This window comes from Amaranthus tricolor, chromosome 16, assembly GCF_026212465.1.
Source record: "Amaranthus tricolor cultivar Red isolate AtriRed21 chromosome 16, ASM2621246v1, whole genome shotgun sequence".
Lineage (NCBI taxonomy): Eukaryota > Viridiplantae > Streptophyta > Magnoliopsida > Caryophyllales > Amaranthaceae > Amaranthus > Amaranthus tricolor.
In genome coordinates, this window is record NC_080062.1 from 804,420 (window position 1) to 827,713 (window position 23,294).

At 33.8% G+C, this 23,294-nt stretch overlaps 1 protein-coding gene and 1 pseudogene across 2 annotated transcripts; both read left to right on the forward strand.

Moving 5' to 3' along the window:
• Positions 1-928: 928 nt before the first annotated feature.
• Positions 929-8,032, forward strand: LOC130802200 (probable receptor-like protein kinase At5g39030). 2 transcript variants are annotated; one of them, XM_057666126.1, is made up of 5 exons: positions 929-2,084; positions 3,820-4,251; positions 4,944-5,032; positions 5,895-5,942; positions 6,737-8,032. In XM_057666126.1, exons 1-5 carry the CDS (start codon positions 1,255-1,257, stop codon positions 7,852-7,854), a joined length of 2,517 nt encoding a protein of 838 aa, XP_057522109.1. In that variant the 5' UTR covers positions 929-1,254; the 3' UTR covers positions 7,855-8,032. The 2 variants fall into 2 exon arrangements, with proteins under 2 accessions (XP_057522109.1, XP_057522110.1); XM_057666127.1 differs by lacking the exon at positions 5,895-5,942.
• Positions 8,033-13,616: 5,584 nt separating this feature from the next.
• LOC130802201 (probable receptor-like protein kinase At5g38990) lies at positions 13,617-15,150 on the forward strand (annotated as a pseudogene).
• The last annotated feature ends 8,144 nt before the right edge of the window (positions 15,151-23,294 follow it).

Genomic DNA, 23,294 nt, shown 5'->3' on the forward strand with positions numbered 1-23,294 from the left:
ATAACCACCCACCCTAAATGTGAACCACCACCATAACCATCCCAAATTCAAACCAAATTCAAATTCAAGATTTTTTTTTTTATTTGAAAAACTATCATTAATTAGCCTCAACATTGAACCAAAGTCGAACCAGTTTCTTTGAAATTTCAACGAGAATATTTAATGCAAAATTTGAGGATGGATGGAGTAATTTAATTGTGTAGATATTAATGGTGTGAGCAATGAAGGGGAGTAATGACAACTGATCAACCCAAATCAAAATGATTGCTAGTGAAAAATTAGTATATAACTTCTATTTTAGATGAGTCATTAAAGACTAAAAGAGTGTAATTTTATTATTTTGAAAATTAATTTTCCTAATAATAAATTTATAATCTTCATATTAAGTATATTTTGATCACTAAAGTTAACATACCTTACCTTATCAAAAGAGGTAAAAAAAATTACAATCTATACAACCTTCAACTCAAGAAAACCCGCAAATGAACTAAAAAGACTAGCAAGACAAAGAAGAAAAAACAAACAAGCTAAGACTAGTAATAGCTTATATGCATAAGCCAGAGAAATACAAACACAATCATAAAGGCAAGACTATGAGCCAAAGGTAATTATTGATGCTCGCGGACACCAAAACCACGTCTACAACTAATTTTAATTTATCTTTAGTCAAGTTCTTAGAAAGATACAACTCATTCATGTCATTTTTAATTTGCTCTTTTCACGTTTTGTTAGGCCTATCATGACTTTACTTCTATCAACCGTGATGTTTTGCATGTCGACGGTCTTCCTTCGTACATGCCAAAAGCATCTCAATCTACTTTCACGCATCTCTGCAGAGATGGATGAAGCCTCTAGTCTTTCTCTCAAAACACGGTTCTTAATCTTATCTATCTTGGTCTGTCACAACATCCAACTTAACATTCACGTCTTTCCTCTTGTCATCTTACGCGCTGCAAGTGATTTTTTCGTTGGACATTTAGAAAAAAGTTTCTCATAAATAATTTAAAGTCATAACCCAAAATCTACTATGAGTAATATTTTTGATGGTTTTTGGAATTATAACTCAATTATTTTTCTAATAAGCAACCAAATGCCAACAACTATTTTTATACAAACCATCTTTGTTACTGTTGGAATAATAACTTTCAAGTGCTCAAATTGATATTTGAATCCAATTTGTCATGTAGAAGTAGAAGATAAAGTAAACGGTCAACATACATATTAGTGTTATACAAAATTATTACTCTGAAAATAATGCAACTCAAAAATCACATTTTTGTCGTTCACACTCAAATGCTCCTTACACTTCTTTCCTTCCTCTTCATCACAACACTAACAAATTCCATTACAACCCCATATAAACCACCCGATCACCTCCTCATCAACTTTGGCCTACCAAAAAATTCTCCACAACCCACCGATAACCGCGGTGACAGATGGCGGAGCGATCAAGATTTCATCCTAGCAACGCAATCTGCCACCAGTAAATCCACTGCAAAAGCAGTGGAGGCGGCTTCAACTCCTTATCACATGGCCCGAATATTTCGGGCCACGACAACATATTCCATACCGGTTACTACGTGGGGCCCAAAACTAGTCCGCCTCTACTTTCCACCCCTATCCGTATCCTACGACATCATAGACATCAAATCGTCTTTTCTTTCGCTCACAATTAATGGGTTCAATATTTTGCGCAATTTTAGCGCGTTCAACGCGTACGCCAATACAAATGCGCCCGTAAACGACGGGCTTGTAAGAGAGATTTACATCTCTTTGAACGAAGGAAACGGGCAAAAGGGTCTAAACCTAACTTTCTCACCAAGTAACCCGGATGGGTTCGGGTTCATAAACGGGTTGGAGATTATATCTGTTCCCGATGGGTTGTACTTTCACCCTTCCGGATCCAATATGGTTCCATATCTTACGGGTGGGTTTCAAGATTATTTGAATAACCCTTTTAATTTTTCGGATTCAATACCTATGGAAAATATTATCCGGCTGAACGTTGGTGGGTCGATCGTGGAGCCGCGTGATGATTTCGGACTTAGCCGGACTTGGTTCGGTAGAGACGATGACTACATGATGTAAGTTCAACAATATTTTTCATTTTTCCTGAATTTAATTTTAGACAATTGTCTTCTAATTTTCTTTGTTTCACTGATAAACTTAAACTATCTCGTGGAAATATAAATTCTTTTGAATTCCCAAAAAGCATAGGAAGTAATTTATTTATTAGTGTCAAGTAAAAAATAAATAGTATTTTTTTCTTACAAAGTTATCAATTACTTTCTTCGTTTCTTATCAAGTTTCCATAAAGAATTTAAATGAAAACAAGAAAAATATAATATTTTAGATAATAAATATATTATTTTATTAAATAATAAATTTAATTTAGTGAAAAAAAGTAGGCACCATATATAATTATTAAAAAGATTGAAATAAAGTCATTGAAAAAATTATATGGACCATAACTAATAAAAAGATATTTTTATAAAGTTAATGAGAAATATGTAAGGATCATAAGAAATATACAAATGTTAAAATAGAATTAGTGGCTAGAAAATATGTGAGAATTATTAGGATTATTATTAAAATATTAAAATAAGATTAAAAAGGTTATTTTTATTCGAAATTTATAATATAAAAATAAAAAATTCTTTAAGTAACCATAAAAATGCAATCTTCATAGCTCTATACTTATGTGATAATTTCTATTTTCAGTATTCAACCAAAAGAAAAAGAAAAATAAAATTTCTAAGTATGTTTGTAAGTTATTAATTTTTTAAGAAATTAAAAATTTTATAGGAATTTAAGTATTTATTTGTTGACCAAACAAGCTCTTGGTAAATATAATTGACCAATATGTCGATTGTAGCAGTGACATCTTTAACTTGTGTGCAGAGTTTGAATGTGTTTACTACATCACACACTAATATGTATATATATACTTGTTTCTTGCCGTGTTTGCTGAGTTCAATATCGAGTTAAACATAATTACAAATACAATAATATGATATTATATTGATATGCGTGGAGAGACCAATAAAATGAGATTTCAAATGGTTATATATTTTTTTCATATAATAATCGCAATATGTAAGATACTATAGAATAAAAAACAATGTAAAATTATTCTATAAAGCATAAAAAAAAAACGGAGGAAATATGCAATATAGAAGTATAATCACGTATTTTCTCACTATAGGCTACAAGTGTGCATCATGCAATACAAGTCTTCCGTATTTTTGAAGTATATAATCCCACTTTAAATGTTAGATGAATGAGATTCTAATCCTTAACATGACCTTTTAAAGTCATATCAAGTATTCAATTTATCCAAAAGTTTAATTAGATGATTAAGTAATCATTTAAAACTGCAATTCTGCAAATACAATTTTAAATTCGGAATAATAACACTATACTACTTTTATGTACTTATTTTTGAATTATATATATATATATATATATATATATATATATATATATATATATATATATATATATATATATATATATATATATATATATATATATATATATATATATATATATATATATATATATATTGATTCTATTGAGTTGTACCTTAGCTTGTGTTGAACACATGTAACTTTGTTATTGTATTTGGTTTCATTCGTCTCTTTCTTTGCAGTGCTCTTTTTATTTAAGCGTCGCTCTGACTGTATCCCTCTTGCCCTGTCTTCAGATTGGGTGTAGGTATGATTTGTCAGTCACGAACCCACAAACCCAGTCCTAAGCGGAATCTATCGTATATGATGGTAAATTGATTAATTTTATTTTTATGTTGTACATGATCAGTTATGGTCTAAACTTCACAAGGTCCTACGACGACGATATCACAATCAATTATACAGTTGCAACACCATCGTATATGGCGCCAAAGTTAGTGTACTTGACAATGAGGGAGATGGGACCATATGTTGGAAAATTGAAGAAAAACACATATTTGACATGGTTGTTCGAGGTCGATGTTGGATTTAATTATCTTGTGAGGCTCCATTTTTGCGAGTTAGATTCCACAATCAACAACATTGGCCAAAGAGTTTTCGACGTTAGTATCAACAATCAAATGGGTGCACATGATATTGATGTTTTTGCGCTAACTGGTGGCATTTTCACTCCAATGTATCGAGATTTCGTTACGCTCTTTGAAGGTAGTGGTACCAACAAAGCTAGTGTCGAAACCAGAGGTCTTCTTTCAGTGACACTTACTCCCGACCCTACCGCAACGTAAGTTAATCATTGTTTTTTATGGGTAAGAAATCGAGAATCCGGCCCCTGCATGAGGAGGCTAGGTGTCAAGCATTGATTTTCCCCTGGGTTAAAAATTGAACGCCTATCACAAGAATGAATGGAAAGACTTTCTACAATACATTTAAATATATTTTAACCAAGTCAAACTCGCGGTCTTTGACGGTGTTTTTTTAGTCTTCTGACCCAAAAACTTACATTTTTAGTCAATATAGGTTTAAAATCGCTATTTAAGATAGCAATTTCACGAGAAGTTTAGTTTTCAACTATTTTTACAAAATAAAAAATTTCTTTACTAATAATTAATCATTAGGGTAAAAATCTTAAGCTAATGATTAAGACTCCATGATATAATAAATAGGGTGAAAATCATTACGGTAAAAAAAGACAAATATTCAACTAATAATTAATCAGCTAATAATTATTTTCATTAATATAAGCAAGATATATTTCATAATAAATACAAATATATTTACTGTTGTAAATATATATTCTTGACATAATATTTAAAAGTTGATGTTGTTTCATATTTAGAAAATTAGGATAAGACTTTTTGTCGCACTACAATAAATTTTTTATATTTTAATTGTTTTAAATAAATACACAACAATATAGTTAGAGTTTAGTTTTCAAATTTGCAATAATGGTCAACTGTTGCTCTGTGTTTTTAGGTATGACAATGTCATGCTCAATGGATTGGAGATTTTCAAGTTGAGTTCTTCAAATGGTTCTCTTGCAAATCCTACTCTCCCTTTACAAAGTAATAATCTTATTATTTGCCGTTTAGACTTTGTCAACCTTTCTAATAATAAGATTTGATTGTAATATGTTATGTGAGAAATTGGATCTATCAGTTGCAAATATATAATAAACGGAGAAAGTAGAATTCCAGCCACAACCATATGTTATGTGAGAAAATTGTCTCTATCAGTTACAAATATATAATAAACAGAGGAAGTAGAATTCTAGCCACAACCATAAGCATAATAAGTTGGTGCTCCATCGACCATTGGTCTGATCACGCACTTACCTACTTCAGGCATGTCATGTATAGGTTCAAGCCATGTTTGATCTAGTACTAATAATTGATAGAATATATAACGTACATATCTCGAGGCTTTAATTTTAGTTTAAGCTTTTGGTTGTAACTTCAAGATATATTATATATTTTATCAGTTGATAAAATATTCAATAGAATATCCCAAGATTTTAGCTATTGATTTGGGTTAAGTATCCTATCATTAGTTCAGATAAGTTCCAATTAGAGTTAATTACCTAGATGGAATTTACTACTATAATAAAAATATTATTTTTGAGATTAGATTTACTACTTGGAAAATATCTATTTGCTACTGTGTTGATCACTTTTGTGATTTCGAAAACCCTGACATCATCCTGGCCCTTCTATGTATTTTAAAAAAATATATAACCAGATTGATTCATGTCTAAGTAGTGTAATGCTCTTGCGTCTTTTAAATTTGTTACATCATGATCTCCAATGTGATGACATTTTGGCTAAAATATAATAAAATGCAAAGAACAGAGGAATGTTTAATGGTTATCACTTTCATCATTATTTCTTGCAAAAGTTTCACTAAACAAATCTTGGTTGCACATTGTAGGACGTGAACATGGTCTAACCAAAATCATGATCATCTTCATCATACTTGGTAAATTCATCATTTCCTATCCATCTTTGCTCTACTTAAGAAGTTTTAGATTTTTCTTTCAACTCTTGTTCGCAAATAGTAACTGTGAACAGCTTCGTGTTAAAAACACCTGCTGCCTCCTTTTTTTGAACAAAGGAGACCTGGGATACAAACCCAAATCTAACATCATATCAGAGTTTGTGCATGTTAAAGTGTCCATTATTATTCACATGTATATCATTCAACATCAGAAAAAGAGAAATAGAATATGCAAATTTATAAACTAGAAGAATAATTTCAACTACACTATAAATTATCGTAAACGTTTTTCGAACTTATAAGTAGATTACAAAAATTCAATATTCTAAACAAAAATTAAAAAAAAAGAACCCTAAAAAATTCTACCCAATTTAGAAACTAATTCAATAAAATTTAAAAAGTAAACTAATTTATAGAGAATTTGGACAATTAAAATTAGCCTTGGTTATAACTTGAAATTCGGGCCTCCCATTTTGAATGTTTCGCTTTCATTTAATATTATTTTCTATATTCCAGCAAAACTATCAAACAACTTTACACAGTGCAGTGGCATGCCTACCACATTTGTTGGTGTAGGTTGTGACTGTGATTCCAGCAAAGCTCATATACTCTTCATTTTTTTTTCCTAAGAGATGGGGTTACATGTGAACCCCATGCTAACGAACTAGATACACCTATGCTTTTACTTCAATTTTTATTTGAATTGTCCAGACTCATTTTTTTAGCTTGTGGTCTTACCAGTAAAGTTAACTCCTATGTGAATATTTTCTTTTCAGGAATTGGAATAGGCATGTGCATGTTAATTGCACTAATCCTCTTGTACAAAAAAATGAACTCGCTAAGCGAGAAAAGTAAAGAAATTGAAACATTGTTGAAACAACATGGATCCCTCGGTCCAAAGAGGCATACTTATGCAGATTTGAAGAGAATTACAAACTCCTTCAAAATCAAGCTAGGTGAAGGAGGTTACGGTGTTGTATACAAAGGAAAACTACATTGCGGGGATCAAGTGGCAGTGAAAATTCTCAAGAGATCATCGAATCGAGATATGGATATGGTGGAATTCATCAATGAAGTTGTAAGTATCGGAAACACCAATCATAAAAACATTGTGAAACTCCTAGGCTTTTGTTACGAGGGTTCAAAACACGCTCTTATATATGACTACATGCCTTGCGGATCTCTTGAAAAGTTCACACATGGGGGCAGAGACGAAAACAATCAACAACTGTCATGGAAAAGTTTATTTGAAATCGCGATTGGGATTGCAAGAGGGCTAGAGTACTTGCACCAAGGGTGCAACACGAGAATATTACACTTTGACATTAAGCCCCAAAACATTCTATTAGACGAGAATTATTGCCCCAAGATATCTGATTTTGGCCTATCTAAGATATGCCCACAAAAGGACAGCATAATATCAATGTCAGAAGCCAGAGGAACTGCAGGGTACATTGCTCCTGAGGTTTTCTTCAAGAGATTTGGCGGAGTTTCTCATAAATCAGATGTTTATAGTTACGGAATGTTGGTTTTGGAAATGGTTGGGTGTCGAAAAAATATTGATGCGAAAGTGGAACATAGTAGTGAGCAGTATTTTCCGCATTGGATTTACAAGCAACTCGAGGAAGTTGAAGAGATCGATCAAATCGACACCACAAACAACAACGAGGGATCAGTACTCAAAAGGAAGATGGTTGTAGTGGGTTTATGGTGCATACAAACCAACCCCTTCACCCGACCAAATATGACTCGAGTTGTAGAAATGCTCGAAGGAACACTCGACTTGCTGCAGATTCCTCCGATTCCATCTCTTGCTTCTCCTTTGAGATCACACGAAATTTCTACCACTCTAGATGAAATGTCATTAGGTGGACTTTTTGTATCCTCCATTTGAGGTTCTAGTTAGACAATGTAGCCATTATAGTGAGCTTTTTAGCTTTGTGTAAATGATTGTCTCCAATAAGTGCAACATAATTTGCTAGTTAATTCGCTTATGTTATATTTGGAAACGATGATTATTGGTTTAATTTCATGTTTGGCAAATCAATGAATTCAATTTTGAATTTAAGTCATTTCTACCATTGTATTAAAAGTAGATAAAGTTAAGAATGTGAGAATGATTCACAATCTTGTCATTTTCAAATTCTTTTTTTATGATTTCACAATTGAAATTTACAATTTGAAATGAATTTATTAGTTCCAAACACAACCTTAGGAAATCACCATCGATGATTTTATTCGTCTCCGCAATTTCTTGAAGTTGTAAAACAAACTCTAGGCCCCAAACAACATCCCCAACCGATGGACGTTCGCTACCTTGATTGCATACGCAATAAGCTCGGGAATAATCTCACCGAATTTGCTTAGACAATGACTGCAATTTGGCCTTTTAAATTCGGGTCTATGATAATATTTTTATAATTTTTATATGTACGTAGTTTAAGATATTAATAATGGCAAATCCTAATATTAAGAGGCGAACGTGTGTCTCAATTGAAGAACTCAATTTGCAATGGGTGTTTGAAACTTCTCAAAATATTGATTATAACTTAATTATCTCCAACCATAAAAGGTATTGCATTCCAATCTTTAAGCATGGAACATGCCATTACAAGGCTTCTTCTCTAAGAAAAATGCATTTATAGAAATAAAAAATAGAATAAAAGTCTTTTCTTATTTATATCGATCTCATCGTAAAACGGTCTTAAATTAGGCTAAATAGTCTTACTTAATTAGTTAACACATTCATTTTAGTACTCAAAATTTACTCACTTTTAGTTGTTTAATACTTTAACACATCATTTTATATGCTAAAACTAACATTTTGAATATTATAGCACTTATTTTTTTCTTTAAAAGAGTCAGTCCGTTAGGTAGATGGTAATAAATGGTAGTAATGGAAATAAAAACTAGTGTAATTTTGATTGAAAAATCTCTTGGCTACCTTGATGGCCATACTTGTCCCACTTTAATTATCTCATTTTCTTCATACAGTTCATTCCAATGCATTATGCATTACCATTGGAAAGGTGGTATTAGGTGGTAATGAAAATTTGTAAACAAAAATATTTTTTTGTGATCAAAGTTTCATCACCATGGGAATGACATGGAAATTGAGATGAAATAAAACACTATAAATCATTTCCATTATCACTATTTAGTATTACTAACCAAACAGATCGTTAATACCATATGATCGTGAGATAGTTTCATACTTGCTCTTGTAGCTTGGAGGAGAGTGGCATTATTATTGAGTGGGCTTTATATCATGGCAAAAACTTGGGAGAGACCGCCTCAATATGAGGCGCTACAATTGGGCCGGCCCAAAAGCTAAAAATTAAAAAAAATAAAAATGGCACAAAACCCTAAAATTAGAAAATAAATTTAATTTTGATTTTAAAGATATCAATTCTGACATTTAAGCAATCAATTTCAACTTAAAGTAAACCTTAAATAAATCAATTAAAATAAAAATATTCAATTTTTACCTAAAAGTGATCAATTTTAACATTAAAGTAATCAATTTCTACTTACAAGTTTATAACCTTAAATGGACAATTATTTTAAAGACTTCAATTTCGATGTCAAAGTGATCAATTCAAACGTTGAAGTGATCAAAAAAGTGATCAATTAAATGATCAGTTATAACTTATAAAAGAAACCAATTATATTTATGACCTTAAAGGTATCAATTATGACCTTAAATTGATCAATTATTGATCGCGTATTGTAAAAATTTATAATTAAACCGATTCAACTATTGGTCTCAATATAAGATGATGGCTCCTAAAACCTTCTGTTTTATCATTTCATTTTCTGTTTATTAGGCTTGATATCACTTGTGTTTCTCTCGGCCAAAAAATAGGGGCATAGAACTCATTATAACCCAAAAGGTTTAGTTACGAAATTTTGTATTTATGTTCATATATGTAGAGTCTAATAGCTATATGGGCTCTCAACCTCTCTAGGGTACCAATCCTTCCCTCTAATATCAATCAATTTGTCACATACTAGCTATTGGAATATATAATATTTTTTAAATGTATAAGCATATCATAAAACGTTGAAACGCTAAAAGTTGTAATGTTTTGAAAACAGTTACATCTACCACTAAACGCTACTTAAAATGTTGTTTAGCCAAGCAATTACTATTCATAAATTCCTGTGTAGAGACGGTCTCACCATGAGACGTTCATCTTACGGTTGAATAGCCCAACTAATACAAATATTAACATATGTGCTTCTCATTTTGTGGTCGTCTTATCGAGAAATGTTTTTTCACAAAAGTAGCTCTTATTATTTTATCCTTATTATTAAACTGCTATGCGGACAACGGTCTAAATAAACATATGATAAATCAAAAATAAACCAATTTCAATTAAGGCGCAAACCATAACACAAATTTTTCTCACTTTGTAAGAAATCCAAATGAATAAAATCAAAGTGAGTCACACCAACATTGCAATTATTTGTTGATGTTAGGAAAGCAGGAGACAAGAAGTTCATGCATATAAATCATTACTCTATTGATTTTACATTAATTTGTGAACGAATTAGTATGTAGATGAATGGAGAAGCTTAGCTGATTGGATAATGTGAATAAAATCCAATTGCTACATTGTGATCCACAATCCTTGTTTAACAAATCCAAATGCATATTACGATGTATTACATTCAGTGCACCATTTGGAGTTTGCTTATGCCCTTACTTACCTACCTTAGCTTTTTGTGCAATGTTTTTATGCACACCATTCTTTCATGCATCTTGTTGGATCATTGTCTTCATCAAGCTATGTCTAAATTATTTGCATTTTTGCATCATTTTCTACTTTATCTTATATGTATTAATCTCAATATTATTTCTATGTTCTATTGAAATTGCTTCAGTTCACTTTTTAACGTGAAAGTTTTTTCAATTAACATTAATGATTAAAAGGAACGTAGGAAGTACGTACGTGATTTTTTTATTATATGAGTTGAGAGGAAAGTGATTCAAAGATTGTATCAGTGAGAAGAAGGAAAAAAATGATTATTGCGAGAAAAAAGAGAGTGTTTTACTCTCTCTAATTTACCATTATCTTTCCATTTGATCTGTACAGCTTTTAAGAAAGGTGTGAGGATCATGAGGTCAATAAGAACCTCGTCTGTTTTTGTATAAGAGTTAATTGAGATGAAAGTGTGGAGATCAAGTAAATAGTGACCCATGTAAGATAAATTAACCTAAAATTATCAAAAACATTACTCAAGATTAAAAGTAGATAGTTAATGAATTACACACAATAGAAAAGATAAGTTGTTACTAAAATGAAAGGAGTGTTATTTTACAATAACAATAATGAAAAAATCTTAATCATAAAAAATTGAGTTTGACTAATTGAACCAATAGATCATTTCTAATGGTTATTCGCATCATTTTTTCTTCTTTAGTAATTTTGATTTTCAACCATCTAGACCTATAACTATAAATTTTTCATATTCCTTTTCATACGCTTTAGATCATTTTCGACATATCTCACCCTCTTATAAGTACTATATTAAAATATCATATAATAATAATATCATATAATAATATGATATTATGATATTATATTGATATGCATGGAGAGACGAATAAAATAAGATCTCAAATGGTTATATATTTCTCTCATATAATAATCGATATATTTAACATACTATAGAATAAAGAACAATGTAAAATTATTCTATAAAGCATAAAAAAAACGGAGGAAATATGCAATATAGAAGTATAATCACGTCTCTTCTCACTATAGGCTGCAAGTGTGCATCATGCAATACAAGTCTTCCGTATATTTGAAATATATAATCCCACTTTAAACGTTAGATGAATGAGATTCTAATTCTTAACATGACTTTTTGAAGTCATAACAAGTACTCAATTTATCCAAAAGTTTAATTAGATGATTAAGTAATCATTTAAAACTGGAAATACAATTTTAAATTCGGAATAACAGCATTATACTACTTTTATGTACTTATTTTTGAATTTTATATATATATATATATATATATATATATATATATATATATATATATATATATATATATATATATATATATATATATATATATATATATATGTATATATGTATATATATATGTATATATGTATATATATATATATATGTATATATGTATATATGTATATATGTATATATATATATATATATATATATATATATATATATATATATATATATATATATATATATGTATATATATATATATATATATATATATATATATATATATATATATATATATATGTATATATATATATATATATATATATATATATATATATATATATATATATATATTTATTTATTTTTATTGATTATATTGAGTTGTACCTTAGCTTGTGTTGAGCACATGTAACTTTGCCATTGTATTTGGTTTCATTCGTCTCTTTCTTTGCAGTGCTCTTTTTATTTGAGCGTTGCTTTGACCGTATCCCTCTTGCCCTGTCTTCAGATGGGGTGTAGGTATGATTTGTCAGTCACTAACCCACAAACCCAATCCTAAGCGGAATCTATCGTGTATGATGGTAAATTGATTAATTTAATTTTATGTTGTACATGATCAGTTATGGTCTAAACTTCACAATGTCCTACGACGATACCACAATCAATTATACAGTTGCAACACCATCGTATACGGCGCCAGAATTAGTGTACTTGACAATGTGGGAGATGGGACCATATGTTGGAGAATTGAAGAAAATCAAAATTTGACATGGTTGTTCGAGGTCGATGTTGGATTAAATTATCTTGTGAGGCTCTATTTTTGCGAGTTAGATTCCACAATTTACAACACTGGCCAAAGACGTTTCGATGTTAGTATCAACAATCAAATGGGTGCACATGATATTGATGTTTTTGCGCTAACTGGTGGCATTTTCATTCCAACAAAGCTAGTGGTAGTGGTACCAACAAAGCTAGTGTCGAAACCAGAGGTCTTCTTTCAGTGACACTTACTCCCGACCCTACCGGCACGTAAGTTAATCATTGTTTTCTATGGGTGAGAAATCGAGAATCCGGCCCCTGCATGAGGAGGCTAGGAGTCAAGCATTGATTTTCCCCTGGGTTAAAAATTGAACGCCTATTACAAGAATGAATGGAAAGACTTTCTACAATACATTTGCATATATTTTAACCAAGTCAAACTCGCCGTGTGTTTTTTTAATCATTTTACCCAAAAACTTACATTTTTAGCCAGTATGGGTTTTTAAATCGCTATTTAAGATAGCAATTTTACGTGAAGTTTACTTTTCCAACTGTTTTTACCTGAAGCTCATTTCTCTATTTTTTTAAAAATAAAAAAAAATTTCTTTTTTTTAGTTTGTTTATTTTTCTTGCCACATTTTATTTTATGGAAGTGGTCCCATCACGGAAAATTGTCATATACAAATTTTCGTTACTTTAAATTTAATCCAGATTTATGCAATATAAATGATTTTACAATTTCTTAGTCTTTGTATTATATATGATTCATTATTGCAATTTCAAAAGAGCATATAGAGTAATTATTTGTTTGATAGCAAGAATATTTTCCTTCTAAAAATACTTTATTTAATGACTTTTTCAAATTTGCATTGAAGTTGAAACTTTTGTCTTGTTTTTCTAGATATGACGATCTCTTGCTCAATGGATAGGAGATTTTCAAGTTGAACTCTTCAAATGGTTCTCTTGCCGCACCAAATCCTAATATCCCTATGAATTTAACATCTTTACAAGGTAATAATCGATCGTCGAACAGTTCTCATCATTTAATACCGATTATCGGAGGAATCCTTGGTGCTATTCTAGTAGTCGCACTCATATCATCAATATATTTCATAATCATTTTCCGAAGAAAAAAGGAGAAACAAAAATTCATGAAAACAATGAGCAAAGATGATACTAGCAAGCTTAAGTGGATTTCACCGTTGGATGATTCTGGATCTAATGCAACTACCGCTAATGTGATTTCTTCTCTGTCGTCCGATCTTTGTCGACGTTTCTCATTTGCGCAAGTTAGGGTTGCTACGAACGATTTCGACGACGATTTGATCATAGGAACCGGTGGGTTCGGTAAAGTTGACAAGGGTTCAATAGATGATGGAGCCACTATTGTGGCCATAAAACGTCTTACGACAACATCGAAGCAAGGCGCTCGTGAGTTTGAAACAAAAATCGAGATGCTATCGAGACTACGTCGCGTACATTTGGTGTCCTTAATCGGATATTGTGACGAACACGGTGAAATGATCATAGTTTACGAGTATATGCCACGTGGCACTCTTCGAGATCACTTGTTGTACAAGAATCCCGAGAGAAGCGAGAACCATACACCATTGTCGTGGAAGCAACGACTTATGATTTGTCTTGGATCAGCTCGCGGTTTGCACTATCTTCACCGGGTGCTAAACAATTGATTATTCATCGAGATGTCAAGTCTACGAATATTCTTCTTGATGATAAGTGGACGGCCAAAGTCTCAAAGGTAAGACCCACTCCTGGTGATATGGGTCCTACCCATGTTAGTACCGCTGTTAAAGGTAGTGTTAGATATTTAGAACCAGAGTACTATCGACGTCAACAATTGACATAGAAATCAGATGTACTCTTTCGGAGTTCTGTTGTTCGAGGTTTTATGTGCTCGATTTACGATGAACCCTATTCTACCCAAGCAACAAGTGAACTTAGCCGTGTGGGCTCGTTATAACTACAAAAATAAAACCCTCCACACAATTGTCAATCCAAATCTAACAGGGCAAATTGCACCCGAATGTCTAAGAAAATTTGGAGAAGTGGCAGAAATATGTATACGAGAACATGGAAGTGGTCGTCCTTCGATGGGGGACGTAGTTTGGGGCATTGAATTTGCCTTACAACTACAAGAAACCGCGGAGAAAATTATGCAAAACAATTTAAGTGATGATCCTCAAGGAGAAATTTCAGATTCTTCGATAAGCTTTAAACTTGATGGGGCAAATGCATTAGGTTCAATGTATATTGATGATGAATCGACCACAATAAATGATGATTTTTCTGATACTAAGATGGTTGATATGGGCACAAAAAAGTTATTGGATTGTAGAACTACTACATTTAACTCATCGGAATCACCCATAATTGATATGAAGTCTGGTTCGGTTTTTTCTGAGATTATCGACCCAAAAGCCAGATGACTCGTATAAATTATTGTATGAGACGATTTCTCTATAAAATGTGTTTCATACGAAATGAGAATATAAGATTTTTATTTCTCTTACAAGAGTATCTAAATGAAATAAGAAAAAATATTTTTTTTGTAAATTTTTTTTTTGAGGATAATAAATAAAACTGTTAATTTTTTAATTAGTATTATATTTTAAATATTTCAAGGTACGGTTGTGTTTTTAATATGAATAATTATATCATAAAAATATAAGATGCATAAGTGCCATGTTAGTCCATTTTATTTTTAAGTTTTTTTTTTAAGAAAATCTAATAATTTATTGATAAAAATATCATACGACATCTACAACAGAGTAACAATCGATAAAATACATAACAATTTTAATCAAACAAAATTTTACTCCTTCCTACTCTTCCTACTTGTCCCAATTACTTTTTGGTTACTATTCATTAATCACTCTTAATTTGTATTTTATTCTTAATCTATAACTTAAAATATAGTCAAGCGGGATTTTATTTCTGTAACGGCCCGGTTTAAGTGACCCGGAAAATCATATGAAAACATGATCCCGGTTCACAAACGGACACAAATAAATTTTTTTTCACTCGGATCGTCAACGTTCCAACGGTAAAGGAATATGGTCAACGCAAGAAACAACGCCAAACAAAGAAAACAAGTCAGCGGAAGTCTTTACATACAACTCAAGAGCCTACCGGCCTCTAGACTAGCTAAAAAGTTGTACGAAATAAAAGAAAAACGTCATAAACTTTCGTTACATAAACCGAGTTATTTCGACTCATAAACTTATTACAAAATATATCTTAGTCTTGATGGTTACGGGTTATTTCCAATGATTCCAAAAGTTAATTTCTGACCAGAAACTTTATTGGCCATTTCAGACAGTTGACAAAATTCAAATGAAAAATCCGACTTCGCCGTTGTGTTCGGAACGCGTCAATTACCTTGGGTACCAAATTTCATAATTTCTAACATCCATTTACTATTTTCAATTATTTTAAGCGTTTAACGAGTTTTTTTTTTTTTTTAAAAAAAAAAACACATCGGATACATAAACCAACAACGGAAACGACTAACGTTTTCCGAATCGGCACCAATACCGAGATAGCAGCTTCTGTCCGGAACTCTCATTACATTATTATTGTTGCTATTATTATTTTATATATATTCATACACAAAAACCCATCATCAAAGCATAAGAGTCATCATAATAAAAAAAAAAAATAGGTCCATTCACAAGATCTTTAAGAGACTTAAAATTCCACAAATTATAATAATTAAATTAAATACTTAATTCTCTTAACAAATTAAAATTTTGTAGAGAATCATAAAACAAAAATCATCCTTCTTGATTCAAGACATATATATATAAATACACAATCCCTCAAGCAAATCCAATTTTGCTAAAGGATTTATAACTTCATAGAGGACTACACTACTTGATCCATATCATTTAAATTCCTACTAACAAATTGTAATTTAGTTAGAGAAATGTAAATCATAAAAGAAATTTATTTAAATATCAATATTAACTTAATTCTTTTAACAAATTAAACTTTGCTAAAGAATATAAATCAGAAACGTAACTCAATCCTTTTAACAAAATTGAAGTTTATTAAAGGATTAGTAGAGAAAATTATATATAAATGAAAATATATTCAATCCTCCTAAAAGTCATAGGATATCATCATACATAAAATATATTTCACCTTAGAAATCTTATGAATAAAATTTATAAATAACAATTCAACTAAACTTACCCTTTGAACAAAAGATTGAATTGAACAACAAAGGTTTTTTTTTTTTTTTTTTTCTTCTTCTTGAGAATGCCGAAACAAATGGAACAAAGGAGAAATTTTTTTTTCAGAAATTTTGTGGCTGCTGAAGCAAAAAATGGAGTGATTATGTGAGGCTTAAGAATTAATAATGGGCAAATTAAAAACAAAACATAATTGTGCTATAAATCCCACTTATGAGAGGAGTTACAAAACTCCTCCCATTCCTTACACTCCACCGGCTGCCCCTTCCATTCCCTCCTTAATAATTTTTTTTAATTAATTAATTAATTGAGTAATTATTATATTATTGTCACAACAGAAAAGAAACGTCACGCGATAAAACTCGTTACCGTTAAAATTAAACCTACTTTATTACTTATAATTAACTATATAAAGTAGCATAATTTAATATTACTTATTTATTTTATTTTCTTATACTTTATTTTATTATATTTTACTTATTTCTAGACCCGATAAATTACGGGGTGTTACAGACTACCCCCCTTAAAAGAAGTTATGTCCTCGTAACTTGCATGGCAACGGAAAACGCAAAACACACATGATATCATAACACAACACTTGCAAAACGAAACTACCAACCAAAAGATTTAACATTCCTCGCGCGAAATTCTTATCACCCTCTACCCCCCTTAAGAAGTTACGTCCCCGTAACGCTACTAACCTGAAAAAGGTGAGGGTACTTTTCCCGTATGGAGTCTTCAGTTTCCCATGTGGCCGCTTCGCGCTCGTGATTTGACCACAGGACCTTTACCATAGGTATATCCTTCCGTCGAGTACTACGGACCTTCTTGTCCAAGATTCGAACCGGTTGCTCAGAGTAAGACAAGGATGCATCCAATTCTAATGGTTCAGGATCTAATACATGAGTGGCTGCGGCATGATACCGCTTTAACTGAGACACATGGAATACATCATGTACCTTCTCTAAAGAGTTTGGAAGGGCTAACCGATAAGCCACTTTACCCACGCGTTCCAAAATTTGGTATGGTCCTATAAATCGAGGGCTCAACTTTCCACGAGCACCAAAACGTACTACTCCGCGCATGGGTGACACGCGAAGTAATACCTGTTCTCCCACGGTGAACTCTTCTGGCCGTCGCTTCAAATCAGCGTAAGACTTTTGGCGATCCTGTGCCGCTTTCAAACGATCCCTTATCAATCTTACCTTCTCAGTCATCTGAAACAACAATTCAGGTCCTAATGTTACCGCTTCGGTGAAATAGTCCCAATAAACCGGGCTACGACAACGACGTCCATACAAAGCCTCGAATGGAGCCATCTGTATAGATGCCTGATAACTGTTGTTGTAAGAAAATTCAACTAGATCCAAGTGTTCATCCCATGACCCTTGCCACTCCATGGCAATAGCGCGCAACATATCTTCCAATATCTGATTTGTTCGTTCTGTCTGTCCATCCGTCTGCGGATGAAACGACGTACTATAAAGCAACGTAGTACCCATTTCCTGTTGCAAGGTTTGCCAAAACTGTGACAGATACCGTGTGTCTCTATCGGACACAATAGTACGGGTTACACCGTGGAATCGCACGACATACTTAATGTAAGCTCGAGCCAATTGTTCCATTTCCCAACGACAGTTCATAGGGATGAAACGTGCTGATTTAGTCAAACGATCAACTATAACCCATAACGCATCATTACATGCTTTCGTTCGAGGTAAACCCACAACGAAATCCATAGAGATATCATCCCACTTCCATACCGGTATCTCTAACGGTTGTAATAACCCTCCTGGCCTCTTATGCTCACTTTTAACCTTCTGATAGGTCAGGCAGCGTGAGACATATTCTGCAATATCCTTCTTCATCCCAGACCACCAAAACATTAACTTAAGATCTTGGTACATCTTGTCACCACCCGGATGGACTGAAAATTTCGTACAATGCGCTTCATCCAGGATACGTTCCTTCAAAGATTCCTCCCTCGTCGGTTAACACCAACGACCTTTGAACCTCAAGCTTCCATCTTCATGGACAAGGAATCCCTCTGCTATTCCTTCCCGTGCCTACTCCTTTAACTTCAAAAGTTTCGGGTCTTTACCCTGGGAATTCAAAATTTCTTCAAAGAACGAAGGTCGAATAGCCAAGGCATTCAGACATCCCTGTAGTTCACCTTTACGTACCACTTCCAAGTTCAGTCTAGCAAAATCTCGATGCAACTCTTCAACTCCGTCCAAGGCAGACAGCGAGTGACTAGACTTCCTACTCAAAGCATCGGCCACCAAGTTCGCTCGTCCCTCATGATATATGAACTCCAGGTCATAATCTGTCATCAACTCTAACCACCGACGTTGTCGCATGTTTAAGTCAGGTTGTGTATAGAGATATTTCAGACTCTGATGATCAGTGTAGATCCTACACTTAACGCCATACAAGTAATGCCGCCATATCTTGAGAGCGAATACTATAGCGGCTAACTCCAGATCATGGGTCGGATAATTAACTTCATGTACTTTCAGTTGTCGTGATGCGTAAGCATTCACCTTACGGTCCTGCATCAGAACACAACCCAACCCTTTCTTCGATGCGTCACTATATATAGTATATTCCAACTTAGGGTCAGGTAGAGTAAGAACAGGGGCCGTAGTTATCTTTTCCTTCAAAGTCATGAAGGCCTGTTCGCATTCATCAGTCCATTCGAACTTCTTCTCTTTCTTCATTAACGAAGTCATGGGCCGAGCAATACGCGAGAAATCCTTAACAAAACGACGGTAATACCCGGCCAAGCCTAAGAAACTTCGTACCTCGGTGACGTTCTTGGGTGACGACCAACTTCGAACTGCCTCCACCTTCACCGAATCCACCGAAATACCTTCCTTGGAAACAAAATGACCCAAAAATGATACCTTTTCCAACCAGAATTCACACTTTGACAATTTTGCGTACAACTTGTTTTCTCGCAGGGTTTGCAGGACAAATCGTAGATGTTTCTGATGTTAATCTCGGTCCTTCGAATAGACCAATATGTCATCAATAAAGATAACGACGAATTTATCCAGGTACGCACTAAACACTTGGTTCATTAAGCACATGAATGCAGCTGGAGCATTTGTCAACCCAAACGGCATCACGGTGAACTCATAATGTCCATAACGTGTTCTGAAAGAGGTTTTATGTATATCCCCTTCAGCTATTCTTAGCTGATGATAACCCGATCTTAAGTCAATCTTTGAAAAGATCTCGGCTCCTCTCAATTGATCAAACAACTCATCTATCCGGGGCAACGGGTATTTATTCTTAATTGTTACCTTGTTTAACTCTCTGTAGTCAATGCATAACCTCAAACTACCATCTTTCTTTCTCACAAACAGAACTGGAGCGCCCCAAGGTGAAACACTAGGTCGCATATAACCCTTATCCAACAATTCTTCAAGCTTAGACTTTAATTCCTCCATCTCCTTCGAAGCCATACGATAAGGGGCCTTAGAAGTCGGTCCAGTCCCCGGTACCAAGTCAATCGTGAAGTCAATTTCCCGTTGAGGTGGCATTCCGGGAATCTCGTCAGGAAAAACGTCCAAAAATTCATTCACTACTGCAATATCCTTGGGTTCCACCTCTTTCTTTCCCCCCTGGCTGATATGACATAAGTACAAAGGGTATCCTTGCCTCACAAGCCTTTGCAACTCTAAGGTCGACACCAAATTCGTCCTGGGCCCCTTGGGAAACTTCCTATATCTAACGCTTTCCCCTCGTGGTCCTTCCAACAAAACTCTCTGCTCTCTGCATTCAATAGTGGCCTTATACCTTCCTAGCCAATCCATCCCCAAAATTACCTCTAAACCTTCCATGTCTAACACATACAAGTCACTAGGAAAGACAACTTTTCCTATCCTTAAGGGTACATCCCTATACAGTCTTTCACAACTGTACAATTTTCCCGATGGAACAACCACCGTATAAGAAACTTTTTCAAAGGTTCCCAAATTCAATTCGTTTACTTTACTCTTTGCAAGAAATGAACATGTAGCTCCCGAATCAAATAATACATTCACAGCTATAGAATGAATGGCGAACGTACCTGTAACCATATCCGTCGCCTGGTCAGCTTCTCTTGCACTGACCGCAGATACCCTTCCACTCGCCTGCTGTACATTATTTCCTCCCACTTGATTTCCCCCGCGATGCATTTCTGACCCTTCAACCCGGTTTCCATCTACCCGGCCTTGTCCCCCATAAAAAGGTCGCTGGAACCTCTGACCAGCATTACCACGATTTCCATTCCCGTACTGCTGGCTGGCTTGACTACCGGCGTTGTTTAAATTCTGTTGCCGGTGTTGTCCACTTGGATGTTGACTTCTACTCCCTTTCTTTATGTAGCATTCAAACTCTCTATATCCCCTTTTGTGGCAAAAGTTACACTCGATCAAATTCCCGTCACAATCTTTTCCCGGATGATTTCTCTTGCACCTTCTACAGGAAATACTTTCTTTCGTTGCCGTCTCGGTCCAGTAATGGCTTAGCAGGCTTCGCGTCATTCCTAAACCCTGAATTCGTATTAGACCCGCCTCCCTGAAAATTTCCGAAATTTCTTGCTTTCTTCTGATAAAAGCCTGACATGTTCTCCAATGCCTGGCCAGTAACTTCTTTCCTCTTCTCAGGGACATTACCCTTCTCTTTTTCCTTCTCCTTCCTCAAAATATTCCCTATTTGAGACGCTCGCTTATACATCTGTTCCAGTGTGTTATATCGATCACTTTCAATATGTTTTTGAATGTCGAAAGATAAACCTAGCTCAAAGCGTTGCATCTTTTTCTCCTCAGTGGGTACGTCATCAGGACAATACTTGAGGTACTCCATAAATTTGTGGTAATATTCATCAACAGTCATACCACCCATCTCTAATCGCGCAAACTCGTTCGATTTATCCTTCCTTACATGCAGCGGATAAAATTTCTCGCGCATGGCCCTTTTAAAAAAATCCCAACCAAAATCCCCCTCAGCCTGCTCTAACAACCCCGATCTACTGTTTGCCCACCAGTAGTCGGCTTCTCCAACTAAATAAAAGGCAGCTTGATTGACTTTCAATTCTTCTGGGCACTCTACTACATCAAAAAGTTTGTCAAATTCTCTTAACAAAAGAAAAGTTCTAGCTCTGATACCAATTGTAACGGCCCGGTTTAAGTGACCCGAAAAATCATATGAAAACATGATCCCGGTTCACAAACGGACACAAATAAATTTTTTTTCACTCGGATCTTCAACATTCCAACGGTGATGGAATATGGTCAACGCAAGAAACAACGCCAAACAAAGAAAACAAGTCAGCGGAAGTCTTTACATACAACTCGAGAGCCTACCGGCCTCTAGACTAGCTAAAAAGTTGTACGAAATAAAAGAAAAACGTCATAAACTTTCGTTACATAAACCGAGTTATTTCGACTCATAAACTTATTACAAAATATATCTTAGTCTTGATGGTTACGGGTTCTAAGCTGAGTCCTCACTCCAGCCCCCACCTGCAATCAACCTACTGCACGTCGTATGACAACACGTAGCAGGTTCCAAAGAACAACCAATACACGTCAGAGACTTCATACATATGTCAAACAGGTTGAATACAAGCATTTTGTTTATCCTAGCATGCAAAGGCTCTAATATATATTCATTATTCAATATTTCCAATCTTGTAACGTTGCCCGTCCTGTTCGGGTCGTTCAAGTATAAACCATTTATTTTTTTTAGATAATTCCAACTTGTAACGTTGCCCGTCCTGTTCGGGTCGTTCAAGTATAAACTCAAATATTTTTGGAGGAATACACTTGGGAGAGCTAATCCCAAGGCAACCACCGACCTAAGACGTTGCCCGTCCTGTTCGGGTCACCAAAGGCTAAAGTATGCATACCCCCATGGTGACCGTAATGATCCAAAACTGCCATGGGAACAATAATTATAATAATCCAAACCAATCATTAACCCCTTTGGGTAACATAACCAAACGTCAACCCCTTTGGGTGACAAACACATAAATTCTCAATTTTCACTTAATTATGTCATATTATTTGAGGTGTCTAATCCTTATGTGATTTACAATGCCTCGATTAGAAATGAAACAACATTACTTGCACAACCATATAAACAGTATGGTCTAAGCGTGTACCTTAAACGCTGCAAACACACGTTCCTCAAGCACAATAGGAATTTCGACCTCTTATAAATCGAGGTCCTATATAACACACACAAAACGATCACATATTAGATCGTGTTTACACATTTAATCCACTCCATACCACTAAGATATCACTAAGACTTGATAATTTTAAATGTTTTCATCCAATTTCCAATGATTCCAAAAATTAATTTCTGACCAGAAACTTTAT

What these genes read in the sequence shown, in the direction of transcription:
- LOC130802200 (XM_057666126.1), top strand. Translation starts at nt 1,255, where the DNA reads ATGCAACTCAAAAATCACATTTTTGTCGTTCACACTCAAATGCTCCTT. An exon ending in ACTCCCGACCCTACCGCAAC is followed by an intron (nt 4,252 to 4,943) that starts GTAAGTTAATCA and finishes CTGTGTTTTTAG; the next exon opens with GTATGACAATGTCATGCTCA. An exon ending in GATCATCTTCATCATACTTG is followed by an intron (nt 5,943 to 6,736) that starts GTAAATTCATCA and finishes TTTTCTTTTCAG; the next exon opens with GAATTGGAATAGGCATGTGC.